Raw genomic sequence first — 15,307 nt, 5'->3', positions numbered from 1 at the left:
TGAGTACCAGATGATTCACACTCGGCAAAGCACAAGACATTCTCATAAAGCATATGATGAATATTGTATCCGGTGTCCTGACCAGTTCCCACCTAGCGATTCTCCAAAATGTCAGATGTATGCCAGGATCAATACGAAGTCCTAATACTATATGCAACCTTCAAACATGTAACAATAACCAATAAAATAATACTAACACATCATTTTTAGTAAAGATCTAAGGCCTCGTCCCCATCTCCACTTCTCCCACAGTCTCCAAATTATCCTCAGTCTCGTAGGTGGTCCCGGGTCTCACTCAAAGTTCACCTGTAGTAAGCTGCTGTACTAAAAGTCTAGAGCAATACCATAAAGTATTTCTAAAGGTATATATGATTCTAGTCTTGGTATTGTCATCTAGACAATCTATAAAACATGTGATTAAATCATTTTTTGACATGGGTCTCTTTTCCTAAACTAGCCTCCAGCCAGTCCATCATATTTAAAATATTTTAAAATGAATATTTTTTATAGTCTATATAAGATAGAATACACAATAATATTTAAACCCCAAAGAACTTGTGTCCCAGTGCATAAGGTGTCTGTGGTTTCAAGACTGTCACCTAAGAGCCATGACTTACTAAATGTAAACTAGATTTGAAAAAGAGATCGATGTTATACTAAATGTAATAAAATAATATAAAAAATGCATTTAAATGAAGTTGGCACTCCACAGTGTGATCCTCGCGCTCAAACCCAGACATAAGACCTACTCATGCATTAAATAAATCCAAGAAAGGCCATGTGAAACGTATAATATCTAGAAAGAGGAATTAACATTTCCACTTCCACTTAAAGAGGTTTAGCGTGGCCTTGTGGTTTATGTTCAGGGCTAAAGATCAATACTCCTTTGATATTACTACCCCACGTAAACATTTAAAAATGTAAAAACGAAACACAGGAAAACCACAAGCCACAGATCTCATTACCAAAAATCAACCCTTTGCATGACTTATGCCATTGCAAGAACGAAACGGCCAGATGCAAAAAATCAAGTTCCAGAACGGGCTGCCAAAACCCGCTTTAACACTAACAGCTTGTTTTATAGCTAACCTCTCTGCAAGGTTTTGTTTCAAAAACGCACGTGTATTTAAGATGGGGAAAGAAAACACTGGGAGGAAACATCAAAATATAAATGTCAGATCTCCCGCCTAATCTGTTTAAATCAGGACAAGATGGAACAATATGTCTAGCAGGAGAACACTGTGTACAAACAACTGTGTCTTGTCCATGCGGGCATGCAGAAATGATTCAAAATGATCGTAACTAGAACATACAACATCATTGAAGCCAATGAATTTGTGTATTAAACTGGTGACTTAACACCTATTATTGTTTTCAACAGTTAGACAATTCTCAAATATCAAAATGATATATAATGGAGCCTTCGCTATTGTAGCAGAAGCTTGCTTCTTAAAAACACCTCGCCACACCTGCTTGAAAATAGAGCGCTGCCTTCGAGGGTCAGCAAACCTGGAATATCCGGGGAAATACTTTAAAAGGAATCTACACAAAAATTCAATACAAAAGAAAACGAAGCAAATAAAAAAAGCCAATTCACTTTCTATTAACGCCAAGGTCCTTCGGAGCATCACAACTTGGCGCAAAGATGTGGATCTGCATGAGGCTCATTGCGAATAAGTGTTATTTCTGACTACATCTTTCTGGAACTGGATTATTTCCATCTGTCCTGTTTCCTTTATTACCAGATACGTTTTATCTTCCTTATTTACTCTTAAATACGTTCCGTATAGTTAATGATTTGCGTAAATGCCAGAAACTTTTTTCTTACAATACTCCCACTCATATATTTAGCGGGTCATAAACTCTCCTGTACTGCAGCTGTATCTCTGCTTAATGTTCCACTTTTTCCTCTGCTGTAATTAACAAAAAGTTGCTTAACAGACTGCGTTCTTTCAAAAACTAAAAAAGAAACTTAAAAAAAAGCCACACCTCCATCCAAATTTGTAAATTTCAAATAGCAAAATAGAGATCTTTTAAGGTTAATATTTTTGTGCTTTTTAGTCCATATCAACTGAAGATTAACATTTACGTTTTATTCTGTCCAAGATCAATGATTAATAGGATGTTATTATTTGTCCGTATAGCTATTGTTCTAGGCAGCAAATGCAGTTGTTTTGCGTATTACTCGAGCAAAAATATACATATTTTAATTAATAAAGCATGGTGTTAACTGCATCCATATGAATATGTTTTAATTAATAAAGCATGTTGCAAAACATTTTGTTGCATTGCAAACGTCTTCTCGCATGGCAGATCCACAACGACGTAGGAAGTATTTTTATTATAAACTTCCAGCATTTCAGACAAAATTATAGGGACATTGGTCAGTATGATTTACAATGCCTTTAATTGTTAACACTAACCCCACTCGTTAATAGGAGCACTGGCCTACATACACAGAGGTAGCATTCCTGAAGAAATGTTATTTATACCCTAAAGGCACAAGAAAAAATACAACAGGATCCGCAGAACTGACTGCTGGTAACATACTGGCACAAGCCATGACAGGCCATCCTAAAATTAACCCCCGTTCCCCACTGGATGTTATTGGATGATGAAGTTGCATAGAAAAAGAGTTTTATGTTCTACAAAATACTTAACATTTTTGGAGGAATTCACGGAGAAAAGTTGATCCAGGCCATGTTGAAATGTAAATGTTTATAAAGTAAATGTTTAAGTACTTAAAATGAAGTCTGCTTTGCCAAGTTAAACTGTATAAGTGGAATGATGACAGTAAAGCTTCTGAAAATCTTTAATGTGGTATTGAATTTGAACTGTGAAGGTACTCATAAAAGATAAAAAATAAAAGTTATCACAGGTGAAATCATATTCATATAGAGTTTTGGTAGTTCAAAGTACCTCTTTTCTTTATGATCTTAAAAAAAATCATTCTAAGTTGATAGCCCTAGAATAGAAGTTGCTTAGGGACAGAGCTTCTAAAACTTCATGGGTTTTCATTAATGGAAGGAATCTGAGCTATGATATTTTTCAACATTAACACTCATACATTCCAGGTAGAGGGCTCATAGGGTTGGAGTAGTCGGAAGCCTTGTGGTAGGAGCACCCTCAACAGGAACAGAATGAGGCTTAAAACCGACCCTGGCACTTTAACCTAGTGGCCAGTGACACACGCATCCACCTGCCGGAAACATGCACCGGCACACTACAGGATGAGATCAGCCGAACAAGTGTCAGTAAAGGTATCTGGGAGGTGCATTTTCTACTGTGTTTGATAGAAAAAAAAATGTTTTATCTTGAGTATTCAAGCTGGGATGTTAGGGGCGCTAGGTCAGGCCCAGGGTAGCACCCACATGAAATGCATCACTGATTAAATGTAATGGCAAACAGTGAATGATGGGTTTACGAGGCACATTTTCCACATCAGAATTAGGAACATATTTAATTATGTTGTGCTTTTAAATAATCTAGACATTTAGCCATATACATAAAGTAATAGTGGAAAGATAAATAGACGTTTTTGTTAGACACAACTGGAAAACTGAGTGGGCTGATTCTTAACATCCATCGTGCTCCATATCTCTATTGAAGCAAATTGTACTTTTTCAAACAAAATAAGGAAAACAGACAAGTACTGGTATACCCACAAACATATAAATCGAAATGTACTCCTAAATATATAAAGCACAATAGTGTCTCTCCATCAATGGTGACCTTGTGGAAATATGCACAGCCATTCTTGTAGAAATGTCTGGACATGTTTTTTGCCGTTTGTCCTGAAAACCATATTCTAGGGTAAATCAGACAAGATGAGAATAAGAAATATGTTTGAAGGAATTTGAGAATGCCTTATTTGATGCTATGCCTTAAGCATAGGATCCTATGATGTCCAATGTATAAGTTAAGTCTTCAGAGAACAAGAATACCAAGAAAGATACCGGTAGGTCCTAAATAGATTTGTTGTCAGCTAAGTTCATTGATTAGAAGGTTCATTACATAGCGCTGTATGTTGTGTCTAATTGAAATCCCACATATTTTACTATTTAACTGCAAAATCACAGCCAACAATCTCCCAGTGTCCACGGTGAACTGAATTGGAACAAAATTGTGTCAACATATTGCATTCTACGAAACTCTCTAGTATTTGTGTCACCAGGATTCTGGCTCTCTGAAATTTCCCCATTCTGTCTGGAGCTCCCCTACTTATCCTAACTTTGAACGCTTACTAAAACCCCACCTATTTCGATAAGCATATAATCCATCCTTTTAATACCCACAATGATGCTCTCCCCATCTTTAGATCTCCACGACACAGACTTCTCCACATCACCCTCGCTACAATTCCCTATCAACCCCCAAATAGCTCACAAGAGATTAACGTGTGTTAATCTTATTCTCAATTTTATATATTGTTCATTTTAACATTATTGTCAATTTTTACTCTCCCCTTATTGTAACAGCTCTACATAATCTGAGGGTGCTTTATGAATAAAAATATTTTTATTGCATTTTACGATTCCATGCACTAGCTATGATTTACCAACTGTTTGTGGGTAAATGCGTCAGGAGTAAGGGTTAAAACCCACTTTCGTTTTCACTCTACCCTCCGTCACTGTTATGTTAAATAAAATGTGTTTAATTTTATTCACGAGCACTGTTTGTTCTAATCTGTGCTTTTATTACCAGCTTCAAATATTTTAATCTAAGCAATGAGCAAAAACGCTGGTTTTGTTTGATTATATCGGACAATACAATATCTAAGGAACATCAGTAATAGCTGATAGCTTATCACCATGTTTTGAGAAGAATGCTATTACCAGGGCCGGACTGGGAATGAAAAGCAGCCCTGGAAACATTTGGACAGCAGCCCCATATATTTTATCTCATGGTTGAGCTCTTGTACCCACACACAGCCCTCATACATCACACTATTTGCCATCCAAATAACTATAATTCATTTATTTTTATCACATTATTCTATTAAAATCACAGAAACCAAAACCAAATTAGTTACAGAGATTAGATATAATGGAATCAAAACATTTGCTACTGCAACAACTTTTTGATAAAAAGTTCCAGTTCTGCCAGTGCGTATGTAAAAGGTTCTCCCTTAAAGGGGAAGGACAAGGAATTGTCCCCTGTAGAGCAGAATTAAATCATGCCTTACAATTAAATTGGGTTTCACAGATTCTGAAAATCCCAACCACCATCCAAGTTCCTGCAACACACCAGGAGACTTTTCCATTAAGAATAGCATGCGTCCTGTGGTGTCAGCAGAACTACCTACTAACCTCAGCAGGACCACCCTTGACATTAGTGGGACCTCCTATCTGCATCCCACCAGGTATAGTTATGATGTCCAGGGCCAGTGTTATAACAAATAGCACCCCAGGCGAACTGTTTTTTTTTGCAACAGTCCCTGATACTTAGAATGCCAGTGTAGACATAGATCCCTTGGGCGTACCCGAATGCACTGCAGAAGACTGTGATGAACAACTGGCACCAGATGTACTCTCACACATTGAGGACATATTGTAGGGCAACAGCCAGCGCCCACCTTCTTAGACCAAGCAGCCCAGACAGTTGGCTCAGTTGCCTTGCACTAAGACCGTCCCTGATAATGTCATATGCCAACTTGCAGAGGACCATCCTAGAATTCGTTCATACAACACATAAACAACATGTATGTATGTGTGTTAATCTCTCCCCTCATTCATTCCAAGAAATATTGCCGTATTCTTGTCTCTAACCAAGGGATGTTCAGCTATTTTTGTCAGTTTAAAAATAGATCAGTAGTCTCAGTTAATGGGAGTCATCATATACCTTGAAGTATGTAAACCACAAAACCCTTCTACCCCCGGTGGATGGAACAGGGGGAGGGGGAAACATATTAATACGTGGCCATGTTTTTTTTACATCAATGTCAATGTCTCACGTTTTGTGTTATGTGGTTTGTGAATTATTGACCATATCCTTCACTGATCAGTTGTCGAGAGAACTAAGAGAAGATCTTATATATGTAGAAAACACTGTACTGCTTGAAAACAGGGGGCTCTCACGTGCCTGACATGTAGTAGCAAAGAGGTTATTGGGATAACATATGACGTTATAATATGATTGTTTGTGATTAATGGGGTGCTGTTCCACTTTGAAAAACAATAATTCTACTCGGTAGTATGCTAAGCAAATAAACCTTAGCAGATCTGTCATTGTTTCCTTCTAAGGTTTATATACATAAAAACAACACATGAATATATAAGAACCTTTTTCAATTTCTATGGAAATAACCCATCAATGCCTGATTTTGCATCCCATGACAATTAAGTGTTCCCAGAACAAATTATGAATAAGGCAAACATTTACACGATTAAAGGAATATTTAATTTACAAATTTTATAATTTCTTTTTTTGTTGTAGTAGTAAAATATTGGTTAGGCTTTCTCTATTTTTAATATGAAGGCACAACCTAGAGAATGACATCATGTCATTTGGCTGCAACTCCTCGTCTCCATCTGACAGCACTACAGATTCCCGTCTGGTCCAAACATGCACAGAGCAGATGCTTCTAGCTGTCTGAAGAATGCGTTGGTTAAAACTCTGATGTCATCTAAAGTATGTGAGGAAGGCTCCGGGAAACTGAGATTTCAATATTTTACTGTTTCCTCTTAAACCTAAAGATATTAATGTTATGAATATTTAATAGTTACCCAAAATAAAAGCATTGGATGTCCAACAGTCTCCCTAGAGGGGAAAAAACTCAGATAAGTTTGCTCATGATACATAAGACGTTACTTGCTGCCCAAGTGGTCCCCTTCCTCCCTTTCCATATGAGAACCAGGAGGGGGCACTGCTAAAAAGAAAGACAGGGACTTGAGCCCCAAAGAGAAGTCATTACTTCTAAAGAGGGACACTTGGGAGGTAATAAAAATGCGCATACAGAGATTCAAAGGCTGCTTCAAGTATCCTGCAACCAGTTATCATACTTAGAGCCTCTGGGGCAAACACAGGTATGCTAAAAATGCAGAGTATTTGCTGATCTTAGGGATAGTTAGACATCCCTGACAGCGGCATATTCTAGCCTATGCCCAGGGTGGCAGTTCCAGGGGCATCATTCCTTGTGCCAATTTCCAGAGACATTGGGCCATCACACTCCCTGGTTACACAACAAATCAATGGACTGCTTTAGGAGATCAGACATCTCGTTTGTAATTTACCCACCTCCGCTACAAAGACACAGCTTCCGTAGCATTTCTTTCCTTCCTCCGTGTGCCAGCACTCAGCACAGAGGAAGACACAATCCTACAGGTGGGTCCATACCATGGATCAGTAACCTTCAAATCAGATCTCAAATCTTTATCCAAAATCCATAGTTCCTCTCGATGCATGGTCCAGAATGAATCCACACTGGCAGTATAATAGTTAAATATGTGGAGTTCTGCTCTAAATAGCAGGGAGATAGTTAGCAAAGATACAGTTCTACCCTCAAGAGATCCTCGGAAGCCTGAGAGATGCAGGTCACGTCTTGTCGCAGCATAAGACTGGGTATAAACTACAATCAACACACTTCATTCAGATGTATCTTTTGTTTGAATAATGCTATTATCACATAGTTATTCTATTTAACAGATCTATAATAATTTTTCTACATATTTTAGCTAATTTTAAAAAAAGAACATTGTTTCTTAGTTAAAGACAACAGCGGTCCTCTTTGTTGGGCTAAACTAAAGAAAAAAGAAAAGTAAAACTAAAAGGAAAGAAAATCTGACATCACGGTGTTTTGTCTGCAGGCAGCAGCCTCTGCATTCCGCTGATGGGCATGTTTTAAAATCTTTTTATAATCGTACGGAGATGATCTTTTGCCAGCGCTATTAAATCATGCTATCAGTCTGCCTGGCTCTGCTTTGGGTGTAGTCAAGCAGAATGACTTTTACAAGGCACATGACTAAAGGGGATTTTTTTGGCACTAATACACATTATAAAGGGAGAAATGCTTGTCTTATAATCTCGGAAACAGCTACAAACCTGCCATTTAAAAACTGGCGTATTTCTATACTGAAACTACAGGGCATAAATAAAGGATCTTTTCAACAATGTACTAATTAGTATAATCTTGTTTAGACCCTCAAAGGTTATAGTTTGAATAGAAGCCATTGTAGAATGAATTAGTATCCACGACCCAGATGGGTGATTGATGAAATTGCTAGTAAGACAGCTAGGTTAGGACAATCATTCAGAGATATGTATATAGTTCAGAATCATGTAGGTAATGGTGCCTTACCTACTGTGCCCGTAACACTGCACCACCTATGTCTCTTATTTCAAAATACTTTCCTACCTTCCTTTTCACTCAACTTGTGTCTCGCTTGCCTTGTGTCTGGAGAATTGAACCCATGCTGTATGTATTCTTTGGATGCTTTGGTTTGTCCCCTACTTATTACAACTTTAAACACTCACTGAAAATCTATTTCTTCAAAGAAACATTTAATTTATCCTCTAATACCAACAACTGGTATCCTGAAAGCTTGTGAGACAAGGGTCCTATCCCCTTTCTGTACTAGTACTGTATGTCTTAACGTGTGTTAATATGTAACATAAGATAAAAATGTAACACGCCAGGGTGATGAATTCTCAATGCCAAAGTTAATGACGGCATCCCATTTGCTTCCTTTGATGTCTGCACCTTCAGCTGGTAATTGTCCTAGTGGCTCGGTTGACCTGATCTATCAAGAAAATCATCTTGCCCATAAGTGAAAGTTATTTGTCTAACCTGGAGAAACCACAAGGCATATCCTTACAGGTAGCGACCAAATATTCATTTCCTCAAGCCATCTGAATTACTTTCTGTTACTCTATTGTTCAATTTTTGAAGCATTTACCTGTCAAGTACAACATCAGCTTAGACAGAGATAAGAAGAAAAAGATCATAGAAAGGGTAAAACTAAAAGCTCGGAGCACTCCAATTTCTCTCCAGATCTAATATAAACGCAAGCTCCAGCTGTATATAACTAGATGTGGTATTCTCTAGACACATCATTTATTTCATAAGCACCCAGGTGTCTTTTCTTAAACAGTGTAAAAAGCCGCGATATAAAAGGAGATTTTTATTAGTACAAAACGTACTGTTTAGATTGAGACAGAGATTTCTAGATAGCGCAGACCCATTTATGGCTAGTAGAGTTTCATCAATCTATTGTTTCTGTTAGAAATCAGGACCTGACAAACTGTTTAATTGGGACAAAGTCATTTAATGTCTCGCCGCCCAGGAAATGTCATAATAACTGACGTGTACATTATGGAGCGAACCGAATACATGCGTATGCCCAAGAGTATTGGATTTACTGTGTGGGTTATAGCAGAATGAGCCCTGAAATCAATCACGAATATTTGAATATTGAAGAAATGTATTAAAATACTAAATAAAGACGTAGGTCTCAGAAAAAAATATATAATACAACCCTATGCATTGGTAGCCCAAGTTGCTGGAAATAATTACAGTATTTAGCCTACACAGCCACTTCCCTGAAAAAAATAACATGAAACAGGCCCTACAACAACCTATAGTCTGACAATGTAGCTCAGCAGCTAACCCTTTTGAACACTAATATTAAATATATATATATATATATATATATATAATGCACATGCAATTGTTTAGGAGCAACTCTTTTCTCCGGTCTACAGTGAATAAACAATGAACCTTTAAGTCAACATAAGCTCCAACGCACTTACCGAGTTCCCAAATCATGTTTATAATGTTTCCATAGCAGAACCACTAAACATTTTTGTTGTTTAAATACTATTTTAACCTATGCAGTGAACTGTTAATGTGGAAGACCACCCAGCCAGTTAAAATGTTTCCTTTGTTATGTTTTGAAAAGCACAATTAAGGAGTAGTTATGTAAAACCCCTGAGCTCTTTCTGTGTTGGCAAAGCTACTTGCATTTAGAAGCATCTACAATCGTGGCTTACCTACTTCAGGTATCTCACATTGTCTGTGCAAGGAGGACTAGTAAAGACAATAGAAAACACTAAAAAAAGAAAAACAAAATAACATATAGTGTCTGAAGAATTTTTGTGACATACCGGGAGATTTTGTGACAGGTACGGGAAACCAAAATCTCGGGGTCCTTCAAAAGTTTTACTCTTTATTTATTTAGAAAAGTTCAGCGTATTGAACATCTCTGTAGAATGGGTATATGCAACTTGGAAATATCTGATGACGCTACAAGGTTAGGCATACAGATACAAAAGAGGGAAAGGGTCTAACACAAGTGGATAAGGCTCATCCATGTTTAACAATGTGCCATACTTATATTGTGACATAATTTTAAGGGCTACTAATCCACACTTTAGCAGCACATCTGCATTTATAAGTACAGCCCAATGTATATACGACTTCATCCTTTCCCTGTCTTTATCTCATTCTGAGTTTAAATAAAGTAGCCTTTATTCTTTTGTTCTTTAAGACTTTTCACATGCTCATTCATTCAATGTATTTACCGGTCAGTGGCATTTCACTGGCCATGTGATCAATCACACATTAAACAGGAGACAACTGAAGCCAGCAACACACATTTAACTGAAAAAAAAAAAAAAATAACCATTTATTCTTTCTTTCTTAATTTTTTTAATAAATAAACTTAAAGTGGCTGGCTGTCATAACTTTAGGTAAAAATAAGAAAAAAATAGTATACAAATACTCAATACTCAAGTTTTTATTAATTATGTCCTGAATTCTCAATATGTTTTTAGAGGAAAAATAATTCACGTTGTTAACAAATTGTTAACATATTTAAGATGCACGCTCACATAGTAGTGAAGAGATATTGCATTTGTGCGCATAGCCGTTCTGCTTTAAGTGTCTAAATTGGCCCAAATAAAATAGCCCATACATCCAGTGCATCTATGATCACGTGTAAGCGATGAAAAGGATGGCTGGAGTTTATTGCACTTCTGTTTCAGCTATAAGGTAACCAACAATTTCCCTCTTACACAGTTATAATGGGAATGGGGGATAATTGCTGGTTACTGTTTTTTTTCCCCCAAATGAGGACTTTTGTAACATGAAACAAATTCCTTTCATTTTTGTCTATGGAACGGTAAATCTTTAAGCTTAGACTGCCGAGGAGACATTGGCTGTTAATCAGATTAAGGGGTTTTAAAAAGGGAGTGAATCTTTGCAGGGTGTATAATATCTGTAATTGTGTAAAGGCAACAGTATTTGTATGAGCATGGGATCCGTCAGCTACAATGTTCCAAGCTATACAAATAAAGAAATATCACTTTAAACTAATACTGTGATTTAACACGAAAAAGAAAAAAAAACACTTATTTTACACAGCCTTTCAGAGACAGACCATTCAGGGGTGCAGTACTGAGTTTTTAGGTCTTTTATTTTGTTAGAGGTGATGAATTTCTATTTGTTGACATCAAAGTCATCCAACAGCCATTGGAAGCTCTTGGTGTAAGATCCCTATATAGTCCGTAAGTATTAATGCCCACCTCTCTCATAGATGAAGTGCTAAATATATTCTAGGGCCTGTATAAAGAAAAGGATATTCCATGGGTACAGGTTTTCATTTTATTCACATTTTTGTCTGATGAGTAAGAAATAGATGAAGAAGCATTTTTGGTTCTCAACTCAGCTATGAAAACAGCTCCGAATCTTTGTGACATTCACACAAAAGGGCATGCCAACAATTCTCTGTATAATGTCAACAATTTAGCAGCCAGATCAAACAGCCATGCCAGTGCCTGACAGTATGAAAAGGCAGATATGCGAATCCTTGATCTATCTCCACGTTCCGGGCAGCAGCTGTGGGGTCTTTCGTTTTCGTGCAAACCGCTGGTATTGAGCGTCAGTCATAAAGAACTAATAATATGGTCAATGTCTTGCACTTCACTTGATAGACATTTGATGTCACTGTGACCTGATTAATTTGTTCTTTCAGCATAAAAACACATGTAAAAAATGCTAGGAATGTGACACATAGCAGATGACCCAGGTGTCTGTGCACAAAACGGACTACTCTGTTTAAAATAACTCTTCTACAGGCCTGGAAAACAGTTATCTGCTGATAGAGGAATACTCAAACATGATGGGTTTTACACCAACGAAGATATCATTATGTGCCAAGCGCTAGTTCCTGGTGTGGGAGACTCTCATGTTTGGTATGTTAGTCGATATCATTTGATATCAATCCCCTATTTTTGTTTTCTTTTCACTTTTGACCAAAAATTCCCATTTGGAGATACCACCCAAAACAGAGCATAACTATGTTATTGCAGTATTCCAAACAGAATTAGGGAATTAGTTAGATATGGAACATTGGGAAAGAAAATCTGAGACGTCTTATATACCTTGTAGGACAATTTAAGATATATCTTCTGGCAAAACATGACTCCATTGCTAACATTGTTCAGTTCCAGTTCAGGGGTTTGTGATGGTTAATTTAATCGCTCTTTAAGGTATTATTGATATTTATATTAATCTCTGAATAGGTAATTTTTCAGCAAAAAGGCCAAAAAGTATAGTAAGATTTCAGTGGTATGAGCCAGAGACAATGCTGACAAAGATCATACAGAGCCTGGAGCACTTTATTGCCTGTAAGCCTTCATTTTTAGTCTGTCTTTTTAGATAACCTTCTGTATCTTGGAATGAGCTTGTGAACCCCATAATTACACTGTGCAACCCAAGACAATATCTGAATTATCCATAATGTCTGACAAATTGCTGTCAAGAAAAAGTAGTCTTTGCAATAGGATTAGGGGACAATGTTTAAATACTTTATAGGAAAGGTGTTTTGTCTATTGAAATCTTCAAAAAAGACATCCGGCTCCTTGGGTTATCTATGTTTCCTCTAGTGTTGGGTCCTTTCGTGTATTTTTTCTCCATAAAAAAACCTAAAAGCCACACCTTTACAAAAAATAAGAATGTGTGTACATAAAATTTATATACACAACTAAACCCATGCAGGATATTCATAGCACCATAAGTTCATAGAGAACATCTTACAAGCAAACATTTTTACATTTGACAGTTTACTAAAAAACACGATTTCAACCTGTTAAAAAAAGTTATTAGGGTTGCAAAGGGATTAGTGAGCGGCACTGAACAGGCTTTAGTTACAGAGAAACCTGGCCAGCAAAGTCTTAACATGTGTTTAACAGCACACTAGCTGCAAGCGGAGTAACACAAGCCAAGGTCTCTCAGACCCCCTGTTAGGTCAGAAGACTGGCTCTGCTAACAGCTGTTTCCCTTCTCTTGCCCTGATGTAGATGTTTCTGGACTCATGTTTCTGCAGATGTTCTTCATAACAGAAAAAAAGCCAAGCGATAAGAATTACATGTAAATGTTTCCATCCAATCTGGAAAAAGCTGAGACTTACCCGAGCGCCTTTCTCTGGAAAACATTTGCAGCCCCCGCTACAATCTCGTCCTGCACATGGCCCCTGATAGGACTTTTTCACTCCCTGCAATAAGGAAAACATAAATATGAGATCATTTATGGCTCCCACAACCTTGCATAAACAGATTACTACCAGCATTAATAACTGTTTGCCTTCAATCTGACAGCGATGGTACAAACTGTAATCACTTCTGACAAGGGTTCTGTAAGTTACAACATTGGAATACAAGACCAGGTGCCTCCAAGGCAGCCTACATGTCCATGTGGTGAGAGTGAAGCATATGTGGAATGTTTTCCTCTCTTCAATGTATATATAAACTGATGACCTTTTTGCATATCCCACCCACTAATCCATGGGTAGGCAACCTGTGGAACCCCAGCTGTTATTCAGCTGTAAAACTGATCATAGCCAACAGTTGACTGAAGATGATGATCCAAAGATTGCCACTGCTGCTCTAATCTTAAAATATGTTTACAACACATCTCAAGAATTGTATCCTCAGCATGATTCTACTAAACTAGCACTGGATAAACAATGGACCCATTGTGAGCCTGCCATTATCAATCCTATGCACCTGATACAGGTGTTGCAATATACTTCAGAAGTTAAAGGTATTTTGGGGTAGACAGTTGCGTTTAGTCGTAGCTTTTTTATTATTATCCTTTAAACAAAGTTTTAGCGCAAGACAGAGCGTCAATGTTGATGTTGTCTTGGCTCTTCGTCTGCAGTGCAAATGAATTCAAGTATTATGTTACTGCCTTATAATAAACAACAGCATCGTTTTATCTGTTGTTAGAAAGCCCTATAAAATGTCTGTGCAGTAAAAGCTTACTTGGCAATACCAAATCAAGAACTGTTATCCTGAATATTGTCAAAAGTAGATCCAGGTTCAACTCAACTGGAACTGTCAACTGAGCTTAGGCACAGGGGACCTTATATGTTGGAAAGACTTGCTATTACCAGCTGTCTGAACAGCTGCTGAACTTGAGAACACCTTGCCTTCAACTTAAGTATGATTTTCACTTCAGCACATCAGAATAGCCAGGTCCCCATGGAATCACTAATCTATGCGTGTCTCCGATGTGTTATGAGTAAGGATAAAAGATGTAACCATACCAAAAGAAAATGGAGTCAGACAAAGCTGATATCTTTTATTGGGCCAAAAGAAAAAAAAGATGAAGAATCAGGTGAGGCCTGAAGGTTTAAATGGCTACTACTGTATTATTATGTTTATTTAACAATTTGTAAAGAGTTAAATATGCCACACCACATCATTTGCATAATTTGTTGACTGTACTTTGGTAATTCAATCTAGAATGATGCACATAATCCTGGAAATACTCAAACACTACACTAAAATAAATATTTAATTTGATCAAAATTAGGTTTCATATATTTTCTCAATGCCAGATCATATGAAGAGAGCGCCAGTAGGTTCAAAAGAATGTTGCCGGAAAACAAAAGCTTGTTGATATTGGTATTGATTTTAAAATGTTGAAAGCTATTGAGGAAATAAAAAAAAATTAAGCATCTGCTTAACATGTTAGAACTCTGAGTTGTTTTGTTTGGACGGAATAGCGTCTTTTAATAAAATCTGTTGCATACTCTTGACAAATACAACAGAATACTTTATGAATGAATACATGTTGATACCAGAACCAAATATACGACAGTACTTGTTTAGTCAAACATTTTTATTTTGGTTCCACTTATAAACACTTATAAATATAACAGTCTCTTAGCACAATGTGCTTAGTACTGTCTCAAGCACAATGAGTCTTCTCTCTCTTGAGCTCACAGTGTTCTACTAATGGATACGAATATTTATAAGAGCAGCGATGCTTTGGATGTGGTTTTAGAAAATAGTTTAACACAAACGT

The 15,307-nt window shown here is 37.1% G+C and overlaps 1 protein-coding gene across 3 annotated transcripts in view; it reads right to left on the bottom strand.

Annotated features, from left to right (window-relative positions):
* COL4A6 (collagen type IV alpha 6 chain) overlaps positions 1 to 15,307 on the bottom strand; it is an 88,466-nt gene that overhangs the window by 39,796 nt on the left and 33,363 nt on the right. For all 3 annotated transcript variants that reach the window (XM_053474004.1, XM_053474007.1, XM_053474006.1), the window contains one exon: positions 13,407 to 13,490. In XM_053474004.1, the coding sequence (XP_053329979.1) occupies positions 13,407 to 13,490 (84 nt within the window). The remainder of the gene's footprint in view (positions 1 to 13,406; positions 13,491 to 15,307) is intronic.

This window comes from Spea bombifrons, chromosome 8 (genome assembly GCF_027358695.1).
Source record: "Spea bombifrons isolate aSpeBom1 chromosome 8, aSpeBom1.2.pri, whole genome shotgun sequence".
Lineage (NCBI taxonomy): Eukaryota > Metazoa > Chordata > Amphibia > Anura > Pelobatidae > Spea > Spea bombifrons.
The sequence above is the reverse complement of the archived record's forward strand: the minus strand, read 5'-3'. Positions and strand labels throughout refer to the sequence as shown.